At 37.2% G+C, this 16,918-nt stretch overlaps 1 protein-coding gene across 4 annotated transcripts in view; it reads left to right on the forward strand.

The window, feature by feature from the left end:
• The window catches only part of CEP112 (centrosomal protein 112), a 290,713-nt gene that overhangs the window by 236,079 nt on the left and 37,716 nt on the right, over window positions 1-16,918 (forward strand). For all 4 annotated transcript variants that reach the window (XM_034789933.1, XM_034789932.1, XM_034789931.1 and 1 more), the window contains one exon: window positions 3,295-3,444. In XM_034789933.1, the coding sequence (XP_034645824.1) occupies window positions 3,295-3,444 (150 nt within the window). The remainder of the gene's footprint in view (window positions 1-3,294; window positions 3,445-16,918) is intronic.

A 16,918-nucleotide genomic window follows, 5' to 3' on the forward strand; every position in this document is an offset into this window, starting at 1 on the left:
TTGACATCAATATAAAGAAATTCAGGCCTGAGGTTGAAGTTCCCTTAAGGCCTGGTCTACACTGGGGGGAGGGGGGAGATATCGATCGAAGATACGCAACTTCAGCTATGAGAATAGCATAGCTGAAGTTGACCTATCTTAGATCGATTTAGAATCACTTACTTCGTGTCCTCGCGGTGCGGGATCGACTGCCGCCGCTCCCCCGTCGACTCCGCTTCCACCTTTCGCTGTGGTGGAGTTCCGGAGTCGATGGCAGAGTGATCTTGGATCGATTTATCGCGTCTACGCTAGACATGATAAATCGATCCCCGATAGATCAATCACTACCCGCCAATCCAGCAGATAGTGTAGACGTACCCTTAGCTACAAACTCTGTAATACCTTGCTATGTCTATGGCAGGTGGGGGATATCTAAACAGCTCTGAATATGTAAAAGGTATAAACATCAAGGAGGGAGAGAAATAGCTTAGGATGTTACAAAAAGACTATATGAGTAACAAGGAATAAAACTGTGAAACTAAGATAATGAAAATGTAAACTGAAGATCAGGACAAACTTCATAGTAATGAAATTTATTAGACTGTGGAATAGTCTCCCAAGAGAAGTGGTTTGAGACCCATTTAAGGAAACTGGACATTGCATTAACAAATATATTGTAAGGAATGTCCTTTATTACAGGGGGTTGGACTAGATGACCTAATCAATCTTTTACGTTTCTACTTTGGGTGATTCTGTGACAACCATTGTAAGGGCTTTCTAAACAGTGGCTGGTTTTACAGACCATACATTGTATGCTACAGTTATTTGATACAATGGGTGAGGTTAAAGATGGGGTTTTATTCTGAATTTCTTTACTTTTGTGGGTTTGAATCAGACCCTTAATGTTGTTTGAATATATTTTTTGTAGCTTAACATTAATAAATGGTCATTTGTAACTTTCATTTGGTTATGTTGCTGACATCAGCCTAATCTTACTCTCTCTGGCCTCTTGGAATATTCACTTTTAACACCCACACAAAGAAGATATTCCCGGAAATTCTCTTTGAAGTTTACACAAAATAAACAATTAGATTTTTTTTCCTGAGAATTACTGCCCAAAGCAGTTCCTTGTCTGGCAACTTTTGTCAAGATTTTCTTAAAATATTTTTAAAATGTTTATGTATGTCCAGGTTCTTAACCCAGTAAACTTCTAATAGAGGAAGTCTGCCCAGTATGTCAGTGCTTTCCTCTCCTACTGCTGCATTTTAACCAACTTACTATTTTTTGTTACCCTAAATAAAATGGACAAAATTCAGCAGACATATAGTGATATAACTACGCATTGGTTGTAAATGGCAAAGTAATGTAATTTATACTTATTTTGTATTTTCTGTCAAATGAGTGCAATTTACATTTGTTACCACCCTCTTCTATTTCCGTTTTAAATACCCAGTAAATGCCAGATTGGTGCTAATTTCCTGACCCAGACTACCATTTATATTGCTGCTGAATTCAGACTACAGACTTTTACTGGAGTTGCATTTGCTCAAATTAGCTCTACATTTGTGCCCATTGATTTTACTCGTAGAAAACGGTATCTCAGTACTTAAATATAGAACTGAACATTTCTAAAGGACTGGATAGCAAGTTCTTATGTGGGTTCTTATATTGCTCCATACCATCTGGTCATTTACAATCTCTTTTACCTTTTCAAAGATAATTTTCTTGTTACTGCAGACGCCTAATTATACCCAAATAATGTAAAACTTAATTTTCCACACAAAGGGGAACATTTTTGATCATTTATCATTCTTGATATTGCCTTTCTCGTAATTTACATTTGTATTTTACAGACGTTACTGATATTAATACCCCATAATGTTCCCTGCTCATGTAGATGCAGGAATTAGAGATTCTCCAATATCCATGCCCTTTCGTTTTTATGGACAATTAGTTTGCCCCTTAAAAATTATGAAAGCATTAAGTCTAACCAGTTGTCAGTTAAATAAGAGTTCAAAGGGATACTGTTCATATGAAACTGGATACTGATAAAAGTTTAGATTATTAACAAGATAAGAAGTGTTAATTTTGCAATTTATGTCATTTGTATATTTTGGCATTTTTGTCCACTGTGACTGAAACTGGCAGGATCAGTTTCACTTTTTATTTACAGTCTATCTCACTTTCTGGTTTTCATCCATTAGCAAACTGTAGGGAAATAAATTCACAATACATTTGTTAAAAAAAATTACTTCCCTTCTCCTCTTCCCATGATTCCAATATTTTTATTTAAAAATATTTTATAACATTATTTATAATCATATCAGATATCATCTGAAACCTCCCATTTTCCCCCTAAATAAATTAAATAGTGTGGCCTTAAAATAGTTATGTCTCTTTGCAGTCTAGGGGCCCAGTCCTGCAATCATTGAAGCATGTGTGAGTAGTACAGTTGTTATCATTGGACTATTCGTATGTTTTCAGAATTGGATTCTATGGCCCTAGTAGAGCAACATAGCTTTAATCACATCAGTAGTTGCATTGATGTCAGTGAGTCTGCTCTCATGCTTAAAGTTAAGCATGTGCTTAAGTGCTTTGCTGGATCAGGACACTTGGGTCTAAGCGTAGCATTCTATAATATATGCCCCTGAAGTGTGGCTTAATATGGCTTTCTACAGTGATAAAAAGGATAAAACAACTAGATTTCAGATAGTCAACAATCATGGGTGTTTCATGTAAAAAGTCCATGAGCGTTGAACCAGACCTCAAATTTATTGTTAAATAAAATACATTCCTCCCAACGACACAGGAATGCCCTGTCAAGTTTAATATTTCAGTTAAGTATGTAAAGTACAACTTTTTCTTATCTACAGTATCAAACTATCATGTATCTTTCAAACAGACAAAGAGCTATTAGCATGTTTATTTCAGTGTTCTTTGATTGTTATAGTGCAGAAAATTCTGAAGCCTTGCTAAAAATCCCAAGAAGACATTTCAGTGAAGTGGAAAACTGGAAACATCTTATATGTTTGAGATCACAGATGTGCTTTGTTCTGATGAGTAAATATTATGGAATGTTATAGTGGAAAATTCTTCCAAATATTTTGTGTTCAGCAGTTTTATGCCATTCACAGTTTTATTATATTCCTTTTCTCTGTGTGGAATTTCATGCTTGCCAGTGTGTAATATGTTAATTTAAAATATTTAGTTTGCACAGTGGAGTTTGCCAACTCCATTCTTGTGTCAAGTATAAATACATGCAAAATACATACCGCTCACTAAACAAGGAGTTTTAGCATGCTGTTTTCTTTTTAGATCGTAGCTGAACTTAAGACAACCATTTCCTCTCTGACAGAGGAAAGCAGCCGGCAGCAGCTTGCTGCAGAAAGGCGGTTCCAGGATGTTGTACAAAAGTTTGAAGATGAGAAGCAGCAGATGATTAGAGATAATGACAGAGCAATCAAGGTAATCTGCGGAGTTCAGTCACTGATGCTACTAGCTGTTTTTGTGTAATTAAAATTTGAAATCATGGCAGTAGGCAAATGAATGTAGGTATCATTCTTGTTCATACAGCATTCAGTAATTGTATTCACTGGACTTTGACTTTGATGTATCCAGTGACTCACTCTAACTTTCCTCTAGTAGATCATATGCCTGCATAAAAAGTAACTTTTTGGCAAGTCCAATCCATTTACATGAAGCAAATGTTTTAAACTACCCTGTTCTTTTTCTTGGAGGCCTAGTTTAAGATATTCTCATATAAACTCATTCATATATTTACGCATGTTTTCAGCATGATTCTAAATATTGGCCCAGATCCACAGCTGCCGTAAATCAGCACTGCACCAGGGACTTCAGGAGAGCTACACTAGTTTCCACCAGCTCAGAATCTGGCCCACACACTCACCTTCTGAATTAAGGCCTTGATTCAGCAAAATATCCTTTGCCAAATTCAGCACATGCTTAAGTGGTTTGTTGAATAGGAATGGAATTAATCACATCTTTAAATATATATTCTTTTGTACCAAATTCTTTCATTATATTTCTGCATAATATAAAAATAATAGTTAAATTCTCCCGTCTCTTTTTTCTTTTCTTTTTTAAGCTTTGCAAACCTGCCGGTTTTTATATTTTCTGACACAATAAGCAATGTTATCTCTGGTCATCTTGAGACATAGCCTGATTCCCAGTGACTTCAGAAATGATGCTTACATAAGCAGCAGTGCATTTTTCCTGGTTTTTGATGCTCAGATGGTGGGAAGTTTCTTGTTAAAACATTTCCCCCCCCCCCCTTAGAACAGAGTAGAGCTGATGAGTTTCTGAACCAAGCAACATTTAATCTGTGAGGGTCTGCACCTAAAATTCATAAATAAACATAGTTTAAAAGGAGAAACCTCTTCTTCCTGTGTTTGTAAGAAAAGCTTTTGTTTGTATTAAACAAGAAAGCTGTTTTGCTAGGGGAAGGGGCTTGGGCTATATGAGATAGCACTACAGAAGTTTACCTATCAGAACCAGGCTACAGCTGATCTTGTACTCCATAATTTAATTAATTTGCATAATGAAATTCACATTTACATTACTGTCTTATCTGCACAATGTTCCCTTTCACTTTGTTTTCATAAATTGTTTAATGACATTTTTCCTGTATATGTGTGTAAAGGGATGAAAGCTTTCTTTGCTATCATTCCCTAGTCTCTTCTGTATATAGACAATGATTGTAATCTCTTATGTAAGTCTGATTATTACAAGTAGCTCTCATTAGCTCAGTGACCCCCAAACTGAGCACAGTTAAGGCACGTGTTACAATTTTTTGGAACATCATTTAAAAATAAATTAAGAAAACTATGTATTAGTAGTAGTCTAGTCAAGAACCTCTCACCTTAAAAGTGACTTTTTGGATGTACAAGAAACCCCATGACTTCAAAAGGTGCTCTAAATCATCAGAAATGTGCATATATTAAACAGTTCTCATGTATTCTGTACCCTAGAATGGCGCATGTTGATAAAAAGTCTCCCAAAATGCTTTTCAGTTTTCTTCTGAGGCTCTGATACTTGTCAGCAAATTACACTGTTAAACTTATGGCAAGATTAAGTAATTTATTTCACCAATCTAGTAAAAATGGAAGGATGGGAAATAATTGAGTGGCTACTAAATACCAAACATTAGTAATTAAATAATTGTATGACATCCTTCTTAATGTAAATCCTTTACTGTGTGTGCATTTATCATATATTTCATCTTTAATCCTCATGAGCAAGAAATATAAAATGAAAAAAGTATGGATAATGTAACCAAAGGGGAGTCTGAAGTGAAATTGACACAGTGAAAGAGAAAACATTTCTCTTTATTAAAAGTAAAGTGTTATATGTACCTTCCCCACAGTCTAAAAAACAAAAGGGTTTTTTATGCAGTGATTCTGCATTTCTCCCTAAATTCTAGATTGTCTACTATCCTACCAAGTTTCTACCAAAATATCCTTATTTTATAAATATATCCATCTAATCAGTCTTGTTTTCCTTATACCATCGACTTAGTAGTGCAATTCACCTTTAGGTCTGTCACAGGGTGCCACTGGCCCTTTAAGAGGGAGCAGGACTAGTGCACTCTGTGTCTGGTCTGCTGACCCCAGTTAAGGTTAAAAGAGGGCACTTGGGCCTAGAGGGGAGGAGAGACCTCATCAGAGCCTGGGAGCTGCAAGAACTGGGAGCAGTGAGAAGAGGCAAAAGAGGGGAGGACGACACAGGGAGCTGTAACCCAGAGTGGACTGAAGAACTGTTTTTTGTTTGTTTTGCCTATACTGGGAAATCAACTGCCAGAAAAGAGATTCTGGGTGTGGCAGAGAGTCCTTTGGGAGCTGAGGAGAAGGCCAGCTTGTTACAAGGTCATGTTCACATCCTGTGATTTGTGGGTAATCAAGTTCATTAAGCTAACATTTTCAGAATTCAGTGTCTAATATTAAGCACCTAAATAAAAATAGCCTGATAAAATATTGAATATCTGAGAAATGGGGGCTATGTATTTAGGTGACTAATTATTGATATATGGTGCCTAATTTTGGCCTAAACTTTGACATAAATAGCTTCATCAAACATTTATTGATGCTTTATTGTGCAAAGAACTTAAATTCCGTCTGCACATAAAACATTTTCTGTCTTTCATTATTTGTGTTTTGTTGTTGTGTTTTTATCTCCTCAACAATAACTTTGTGTATGTATCTTTACATGTATAAGGGAGGTATATACATTTTATATAGGTTTATGCGCCTCGTATTTTTTCCCCTTAAGCCCTTTTGAGGATCCCAGCCTGTGTGGATGTGTGTTGTGTATATAGTATGAGGTATAAAAGGCTTCCATCCTACTAATTCTAGGTACTATATAAAAATAATATAAAAACAGACAAAATGGGAAAATCACCCAGTATATCAAACTTGCTTGCTTGAATCATATGTTAATACCAATCCAAAAAATGGATTGCCATTAATGAAACACAGATATTCTCATAGGACCACTCTTATTCCTAACCCACCCCTTGCTAAATCTCAAAAAAACGAAAAACCTGAGCATTATGTCCTGAAAGTCAGTTAGTTTGGGCTCTGGCAGATTAAGGAAGAAATTGAATTCTAGAGTTACAAACACCTATCGAGAAAACCTTGCAATCAGATCTATGTAAATACCTGTTTGATTCATTGGCCATTACAAAAAATCGGGTGGGGGGGGAATTGTGTTGGGTCGACCCAAAATGAAATTTTTTCAAAAATTTTGGCAGACCTAAAAGTTGAAAAATTTCATACAGGGTTGAACAAAACATTTTGTTGAACTCAAAACAAAACATTTGGATTTGGTTTTGAGCTGTTTTAATGTTTTAATTTTTCTAAAATAATACATTTCAAAGCAAAATGTCATTTTGGATCAGAAAATTGAATAATTTTGTTTTGGAAATGTTTAAATGAAACTTTTTTGATTTTTTTCTCAGAATTTTTCTTTTACTTTTTGTTGTGGTTGAAACAATTAGGTGAATTCAACACAAATTTGCAAAATATTTTATTCGACTCGAAACAGCATTTTTCAGCAAAAAAAGAATTTTGGCAGAAAAATTTTGCTCAGCTTTACTTGCAACCAGGCATCACCTTTTCAAACCAAGGAGGTTAGCTTAATTGCCTCCACTGATCAAAACTGCACCAGTGTCTCATGGGGAGAGAGGCACTCCCTCAAGTAACCAAGACCCAAACTGGTTCAGGTTTTGGAAGTCAGGACCAAAACTTTGAACTTAACCCACAACTTAATCACTGGCCAGTACAGACTACAGAATTACTGACCAAATGTGCTTATTATATAAAACATTGCCTAATAAGTAGGCAGCATTATTCTGCACTTTTGATTGATCCGACAGCTCTGTGTACAGCACACTCAATTAGTCTAAGCTGAAGGTGAGAAAGGCCTGGACTGTTCTGGAGCTCTCTACGTGAAAGAAATGATTGTACCATTCTTCCATAGCACATATGAAGCACAGTATTCTTGGTCACAGCTTCTAAATGAGCATCCTGCACCGATCATACTAGAAAAAAAAATTCTTAAAAAAGCATTTTCAAGTGTTTAGACAATAGGATTCAAGTATTGGGGGCCAGCTGTGTTAGTCTGTATCCACAAAAACAACAAGGCTGGGATTTCAGAATGTGCCTAAGGGAGTGAAGCACCTAACTCCTACTGAATTTCAGTGGGATTTGGGCACCTAATTTTCTTAGGCTACTTCTGAAATTCCAGCCTTAATTCCTTAATTTTGTGAAATGCTCTGGGGTCCTTTTATGGAAAGTGCTTTAGAGCTGCAAAATTGTTTTTCAAGGATTTTAGGGTGGCAATTAATGATTAGGTGGAGTCTCCACATCACAAAATGGGCTCTAAACGTACGTTAACATTGGAGAGCACAAAGTGGGAAAAGTAGAATTGAATATTTTCTGTTTTCCTTATAAGGAGGAACTCCTATTTTATGTAGGTTTTTGTCACTGACTCAAGGTTTCTGTTGAGAACGCTATCCACCTGAATTAATATTCATAAGGTTGGGCAAAATCTCATTAGCATGTTGTGGTCTGGTGGCAAAATATTTCAGGGCAACACTCAATTTGTTTATTTCACCCCATTTAACACCAAATTGCTGTCGGTTAATAAATGGGACTCCAGAGTTTTCTAAGAAATAATGTCTTATGGCGTTACCTTTTAGTTTAAATAATTATAAAAGACCATTTTCGTTCAGTGTCCCTTAACTACTTTAAGAAAAAATGCAGAAGCATATTTTAGTTATAAATATAGAGCCAAAACAGAAAGGGTTGTACTTAGAACACAGTAGCTTTTTAAAAAATAGTCTGTACCTCTGTGCACATTATATATTGTTTGCATCACCACCATTTATTTCCTGGGTGTTGTCACATCTGGGGACAGGAAAAGAGTTGTCTCTGATGCCTATGTTAGTCTGAGGGCATGTCTATACAGGAAAATTTCCAGGCATACCACAATAATTACTTTGCTATAGTTATACTGATATAGGTCCCTGAGCGGACACTATTCACTTTCATTTGAGGTATTTATATTGGTAAAATTATAGTGGAATAATTATTCCAATATAGCTATGCTGGAAGATTTCCCCATGTAGACAAGCCCTGAGTCTGTGGGCTTAGCACTTGGATTCCCAGTCTGCGTTGTAGCCCAAGACTCCTGCACATCTTGTAACATTCTGCAACAGGGCTGCATGGCTGGCTGTATGCCCTTCTTTTTTTATTTGGATAATCCTCCCCCTCCTTTGCCCTTTCATGTTTGGTTCCTTCTTAAAATAAAACAAATTATTTTAAGCCTTAGGGTATTTAAAGCATTCAGAATATTTCTGTTAGGGCGCCTGACACCTTATTTCCAGAACATAGTTGGCAAAAATGTACCTGTAGTATTTACAAACCTGTCACAAATGCTGAACGTTGGAACAGCCATGCTTTCTAAAACCTCATGAATATGCTAATTTTGCCTGTAGTTCTGTTTTCTTATCAGCCATGCTATGTTTATTAGCACATAGCACTTGTAATTGTAAATAATGTTTCACGTTTTTATAAGAAACATGTCTAAGCTCAATGCGCTATGGAAAACATTGACTCAGGCTGGGTCTACACTACCCGCCTGAATCGGTGGGTAGAAATCGACCTCTCGGGGATCGATTTATCGCGTCCCGTTGGGATGTGACAATCATTCCCCGAATCGACGCTCTTACTCCACCAGCGGAGGTGGGAGTAAGCGCCGTCGACGGGAAGCCGCAGAGGTCGATTTTGCCGCCATCCTCACAGCGGGGTAAGTCGGCTGCGATACGTCCAATTCAGCTACGCTATTCACGTAGCTGAATTTGCGTATCTTAAATCGACCCCCCCCTGTAGTGTAGATGTAGCCTTAGTCATTGGAGGCCTTCTAAACCATTCTGTCCATTTGTCCTCAGCATACATCTTAGAATGTCACTGTAGCACACTGTAATGTCAGAGGTTCAGGGCAAGCCAGTGTGTCTTTATATTCCAGGTAGTGTCTAAAGGTTGAAACCAAAACTGGCATCCCATTGTGCTAGGCGCTGCACGAACACAGAGAGACGTTTTTTGCCCCAAAGAGCTTACAAGATAAAGGGTGGGAGAAAGAAAGTGTTAATGACCTTATTTTACAGCTGGGGAACTGGTACAGTGAAATTTAGTGATTTGCCCAAAGATGCACAGTGAGTTTGTGGCACTGTTGGGGATGAACCCAAATCTCTTGGGTTCCAGTTCAGGGCCTTAACCCCAAGAGCATTCTTCGCCTCTCCGAGGCAAGTCTCAGGAATCAAGCAACACTAAATCTACATGTAGTGTCCTATCGTTGGAATGAGTTTGGAAACAGTCATGAACCTTTTAACAGAAAAAATATGTAAAATCAACAACATATACACATTCCAAAATTCTAGTCGATCTAGTCAAACTTAATGGAGAATTGTGAAAACTTCAGTGGTTTGATAATGAAAAATATTCAAGGTCATTTACTACACAATTAATCTGTCTCAGAAATGATGCTGCTAGGTTGCATTGTGGTTTATGTTTTGAGAGGGGTACTTTGGAAGCCATGGCTATTTCTGCTATCATTTAATCTGCAAAGCGTTTGAGCAAGTATTGATCCATTAGCTAGCCACATTTGTCACCTGTAGCGCTGAGTATTATCTACTATTGGAAGTTTTCCCTGAAAATGAGATGTTGGAAGCACAATTAAGAAACAAGACATTGTCAAAGTATTTTGTTTAATTTTGTAAGAAAGCCCATGGAGGCGAGTGGGGTGTCTGAATAATGAGCTCCTGCTGTTACATAAATGCTGGGGTGAAACAGAGGGATTCGTCAAAAGAAAACATTGAGGCAGGGCAGAGCTGGTTTTTGTTTTAAGACTGAAAGACATTTATCCTCTGGCTTTGTTCTGTTTCAGTGATTCTATTTCCAGGATACCAAATGATCAATAAGGAAGAGGACAAATACATCAAGTTTTGGGGGGATATTAGTACAGTAGATTTACACTTGTGCAATGTGCCACTTTTGAGAGACTTATTTTGTAGGACCCTTTCCTTGCTTCATACTCAAATTACTCCTTTCACAAAAATGACTATTTTTGTTTTTAAAAATTGGCTGATTGTCTGAAAGTTTTATTTTTAAAAGAACACTTTTATCGGAACTGCAGTAAGTTATCCACCATTTTTTCTGCCAAGGGACTGTAGGTAGCCATGAAAGGTACTCATTTAATAGCCCAGGAAACAGATAAAGCACAGTTACTGACAATTAGAGAGACAAGGGGGATGAAGTAATATCTTTTATTGCACCAGCTTCTGTTGGTGAGAGAGAGAAGCTTTCAGGCTTCACAGAGCCCTTCTTCAGGTTAATGTCAGAGATGTATGAGGAAACTTGCAATGTGATTCAAATCTATTTTGGTGAGTCTACCATCGGCAGTGAGAAGATAGTTGAATCTTATCCAGTTCAGTTCTTTGCCCTTTTGTTAAGTATGCCAACAAGTTTGCCAACTGTGTCAAAAAAGAAATGTAGTTGGGAACACTGGAACATTTTACATGTTCACCATTCTCTTTGATGCTCTCTGTGTCTTTGGAGATGAGAATGTAATGGTCATTGGTTCAGAATGCTGTGACGATGTTGTAACTGGCAAGCTATGGAAGAATTACTGAATGCAAGCAATGTTTAGTGCAAAAATGAAAACATGGATCACAGCTTTTTGTACCCTATGACTTTACTTCTTTGATGTCAAATGAATATTGAGTTGCCTTTTTATCAGATGTGCGTTGATGCAGTAAGATTGTAACGTTGTTGAGTATCTGTGTTTTGACTATCCTACATAACATACCTGTTCTGTTCTTCATCCAGTGAGAAACCACTTTATTCATAATTGTTTTTGTGTGTAAAGTTTACTGTGATTTTTGTAAGTTAGCTAATGTTGTTGTTTCTGTTATCTGTACCCATAAGAAAAGATCAACAATTCATCTGCTGCAGTCGACACTGATTTCCTTTCTGTAAGCCATCTGGTTAGAACATGTTTTATTGTTTTTAGTGGTTCTACATCCACAAACATGCCAAATTCTGTCAATCATTAGAGGTCTCTTTCTGAGATGAATATGCAATAAGATTCTCTAGAGCAATCTCAAGTCCATTTAAATTACTTTTTTAGCTAAACATTGCCCTAATGAGCAATTTGACATAGAGACCCATATAGTTGCATAGGATATTTATTAGTCATAACACATCATTTTCTCGATCTGTATTTCTTAATTGGTAAGTTCAGTCTTTTAATAATAATACCATTGCAATGGTTTAACTAGGAATATAGTATTTGAATAGACTGCAAGCCCAAAAAAATCAAATCTTGAACCTCAGCCTTATAAAATGGTCATGAAAATTTACCAGCACAGTCACGTTATCTGCTGCCCACTCTTCATTACCATCCTTCAAAACATCATGAGAAAAAGACCCAGTGATATTTGCCTAGCAAAGAAAGTTATTCATCCCAAGGGAGTGGGTAAGTAAAATTTACAAGATTTTTATGGTATATCCCAAGGATTTTCTGTATTCCCCATTATAATGGGCCACATTTTGAAGTCTTTACTCAGTCAATATTTTCATTTACGTAAGTAAAAGTTTTGCCTGAGTGGAAATGGTGTGTGGACTTCAAGATTTGGCCCAAGCTTATTGATTTCAGGAGAAAGAACTATGTTTCAGCTATGCTGCTGCCTTGATTCTATTGTCTTGGGTGTCTTAAAAGTCTATCTCGGCACATAAAAGGTTGTTACAAATAGGAAGGAGAAAAATTGTTCTCTTTAACCTCTGAGGATAGGACAAGAAGCAATGAGCTTAAAATTGCAGCAAGGACAGTTTAGGTTGAACATTAGGAAAAACTTCCTAACTGAGTGTGGTTAAGCACTGGAATAAATTATCTGGGGAGATTGGTGGAATCTCTATCACTGGAGGTTTTTAAGAGAGATTAAACAAACACTTGTCAGGGATGGTCTAGATAATACTTAGTCCTGCCTTAAGTGCAGGGAATTGGACTAGAAGACTTCTCGAGGTCCCTTCCAGTCCTACAGTTCTATGATTCTGTTCAGTAATTCTGATTCTATGAATTGTGTCAAACAGAGTGAAAACAGAGGTTCTTTCAGGTTGACATAAAAGTTCACTTTAAAGCACAATTATCTAATTTAAATGAAATTTTAATTTTAAAAAATTCCCTGTTCCCTTTCACAGTAATACACATTCCAGTTACAGAAAATGTTCCATTGCATGCAGCACAGTATCTTCTCTTCAGAATTACATGGTTTCAAATGTACAGCCAATCAGGCAATCTGAATTGCTGAGCATCTGTAAGCACTTTATAATGTCTTTAACATGCTTTGTGAGACAAAGAACTGAGTCATCTTTTTTTCCTGCAGTTAGCTTTGCGCTCTGGCATTTCTCTTGACTTTTCATGTCTCAACACGTTGAAGAACTTATCATGGACAACAGCGAAATCATACTTACAAGTTTTACCAAAGGCTAGAACTGGTACTTGCCTACTATCTGAACTGCACTCCACTATTCTCCAGTATCTCTTGAAGTTGTATTTTCACTTTCTCTTGTATTATTGTTGTCTTCAATGTTTTGCTTTTCCTAATGCATGACATTAAGTTCTCTTCATTCATTGCCAGTTCTGGGAGTGGAGGACCCAAAATTCTATCTACCAGTGCAAAGATTATGAAAGATAAGAAAAAGATCTATAAATACATAATTCTGCCTAGCTAGTGTTGCAGCGTTAGGTAATGTTTAGTATACACTAATTGCACAATGGAAGAATGGGAAAAGAAAGGTAAAAGAACCCAGAAGGTCAGTGCTTTTAGTAGCTAAAACCATAAAATTTAAATATTGTGGGCCAAACTCATCTTTAGTGTAACCATTGGAGTGCCTTTGGCCCTAAGCTATTAGCAGTGTGTGAATAAAAAGTCATAGTATGGCTACTAACTAAAACAATATGCTTGAGATACATGTATACACTTTAGCCAATGAACCAGTAAAGAAGGGTAGAAACAAAGTGTTTTAAAAATTGTGATATAAGGAAATAAGTTTCTTAAAAGCTGCCACTCGGGAAAATAATAGAATAGACCACTGTCTGTTCTCTGAAATGCAGGAAAGATCTGCTCTCCCACAGAGCATTGGGGGACACATGGTGAAGAGAATGCTAGGTTTGGAAAGAAAGAATTGGGGGGAAACCCAGAAACCATGTTTCAGGCAGCCTTTGTGTCAGGGATAGGTACTGAGAGGAAGAACTCTTGCTCAAAAGTCTGTGACTTTGCTTAAAAAAAAAAAAAAAAGTATCTAATGTTCTCAAAACACAAGGTACCTGTAAAACAGTCTGTGCGTAGCACTCTGTTGACTTTCCAAGGGTTGTTCTTTATTCCATTTCCAATGACTTTCTGGAATCCTGCCTTCTTCCTTCTCTCTTCTGGAACTGCCTCGACTTGGAGGCTCTTCCAGCAGTGTAGGTGGAAACACAATATGCATGAACTATATACTCACCACCAAAAGGTCGCTGAAGCAAATAAACATCTTCAAAGCAAGCTTTCCATAAGGTCACAAACATTTATTACTCCATAGGTACATTTGAAAGCTTGGCACAATAACATAGGTTACAGTTTTTGGCAAATTAACATAGGGGCCAGGTTTAGTTATCAACATATATTTCAATACTTTTTTTTATACAAACTGTCCCTGCCTAAGGGTGAGATAAACTAATACCATATTACACTGGAGTATTCCAAAAGAGAAACAGACATGCAACACATATGCACAATTTATAGTTTTATTTTGTGTAACAAATTATTTGCAAGGTTTTTCATAGTAATATAGGCTGTGATTCTTTGTTGACTAATCATGAAGGTATCTGATGAATGGATATCACCAGGGGAGGGTCACCTAGGACTTCAACTTCATATGTGAAAAATGTCTTGCTAAAGCTTTTATTGACTTTAGGAATATTCAGATTCCGTTTTAGCATTTTCTGCTGGCATGATAGTTCTGCTTATGATTCTGAACCTCAAATAGATCTAGTATGAAGGGGCAGGAAACACCAAAGCTAGTATTACAGCAGGCTTTTCTGTGCATGCAAAGTTCTTGTGAATTTAGTCACAACTTACTAAAAAACAAAAGCATGACAAAAGAGAACAAACCATTCTTCTTGAAATGATAAATACATAGGAGAATAGAATAATCCTTATTAACATGAATATTTATTGTTTATTATGCTAATTTCCTTTTTTTTTTCTTTAAAGTATAGATAGGGGAACTGTTGCATTTCTGATACTGTTGACCAATGGTAAATTTTTAATAGTGACCATTGTACTTTAAGACATAAGATTAACATCAGCAGTGAGTGGCCGCTATCACTGTCTTGTCATTCCTGGAAGGCACTGCCTTTATTTTTATAAATATAGCTCTGTTTTCCATACAAAATGGAAATACATACAGTTCCCTTAGCATTAAAGATTAGTTACAAGGAAATACTAAAAGAGAGCAGCCTTCGCTGCCATATATCTGCCACTTTCTTACGTGAGTGGAGTTTAGAATAAAGGCACTTTCCAAATTATAGTAAAATACTTGCAAGGAAAAAAGTACGCAAGGACTTTTATCTTTGTATCCAGTAGATCAGATGGTAAACTCCCCCAGACAGACTAGCAGGGGACCCAACTTCTGCTTTTCTTAGTAAGACTTGAGTGGCATGAAGCAGCAGCTAAGTCAGACATCAAAAGATACAAATGTATGGAGTCGAAAGGTTTGATTTTACAAACATCTTTCTAATTAGCACCACTTTAAAAAATTGCAAGATCTGGCATTGATTTTCTCATGGTTTCATGCTCAGTAAAAGTGGCATTTTCATCTTGCAAATATGTATAAAGCAGAAACTTACAAATACTATCCCCCGCAGCTGACATTTCCTATCAGTGTTATAAATGCACTCTATTTTCCTCTATCGGCAAGCATTCTACGGTTCCATAATCAGCTAGGAACTGTTTTACTTAGCCAAACTTCTCCTGGAAGAACCGGCTCATTTTAGGTGAACATTATTATTAGCCCCACAGATAATTTATATCTAAACCAATTACTGTGGTTTGAGAATGAAACTGAATGAAGCGGTTCAGCTGCCTAGAAAATGTCCAGGGACTAAGGTAATAACATTGCATTATCAGTCAGTCCCAATCTGCCTTCATCATCAAGGGAAGAAGTTTGATTTGTCCCTTAGTGGATATTTTATTCTACATAAATTAGCCAAAATATCACTAGAAGCCAAAACAGAAGTAGACCTCTATGAGATACTTTAAATAATACAGATATTTTGACAAGAAAAAGGGGCATTTTATTTAAGTCTGGTACCCCTGGTTCCCTTTTGATGCCCAGGAGATGATCTGTAATGTGTTCATACAGTACTGGTAAACCATATGCGAAATAATAAAGGTAATAGTTAATTTATAATATAATTTAATAAATAATATCGTTTGGGCCCTGTCCTGAGCAGTGCTGAGTCATCATTAACTTTCACTGCGTTTGGAATGGGGACCTTAGTGGCCTGTCAGAGGCCAAGTTCATCCTTTCCTGTGGAAACACCCACTGAAAGAGATCTACGAGGAGAACTTAGCATGGAAACCTACCTGGAGTTTGTCACAAATTATTCCATGGAAATGGTGATGGGGAAACAGAGGATTTTCCCTCCTACCAAATGGCCAGTCGTTCTGCCCCAGGACCCAGCAGGTCTCCTGAGCTCTGCTGTCAGGGTCTCTCCTGGCCACAGCTGTCGCTGAGAGCCTCCATTAAAGGGGGTGTGGGTCGAGGTTCAGCTGTGTGGATTGGGGCCATGGGAGAAGTATTACAGTCTGGAGCTGTATTATTTTGTCAACATATTTGCCAACAAGCCCACTCCACTTCCAGACCCAGCCTCACCCTGTCTCCACCCCCTCTCCACATGCAGTTTTCATCCCTGCAGAGCCCCATGAAGGGATGTGTCCCTACTGAGAGGAGGATACCCCAGAATTGACTGCCCCCATCGGTTCTGTACCAAGAGACACCAGGCACTATCTGGCCTAGTGTTTAAGTCCAAGATAATATGTTGAAGAGCAGATAGAAATACGAATGAGAGAAAATTAAATATGAAAAGTAAGTTCATTGGAGGTTTCTTAACAGGTAAGGGAGAAGCTGAATGAAATTGTAAAGTAAAAATTCAGATCACCAAATGTTAGACACCTGTTGGAACCTTTGCACACTATGGAACAGCCCAACCTTTATGAGATGGTTTGCAGCAGAAGCTGGGAAATGTAATGGTTTCCTTTAGCCTTTAAAAAAAAAAAGACAGTTTGTCCTTATAGGGCTATATTTAGTTTCCTTATATT

Source organism: Trachemys scripta, chromosome 14 (assembly GCF_013100865.1).
Source record: "Trachemys scripta elegans isolate TJP31775 chromosome 14, CAS_Tse_1.0, whole genome shotgun sequence".
NCBI lineage: Eukaryota > Metazoa > Chordata > Testudines > Emydidae > Trachemys > Trachemys scripta.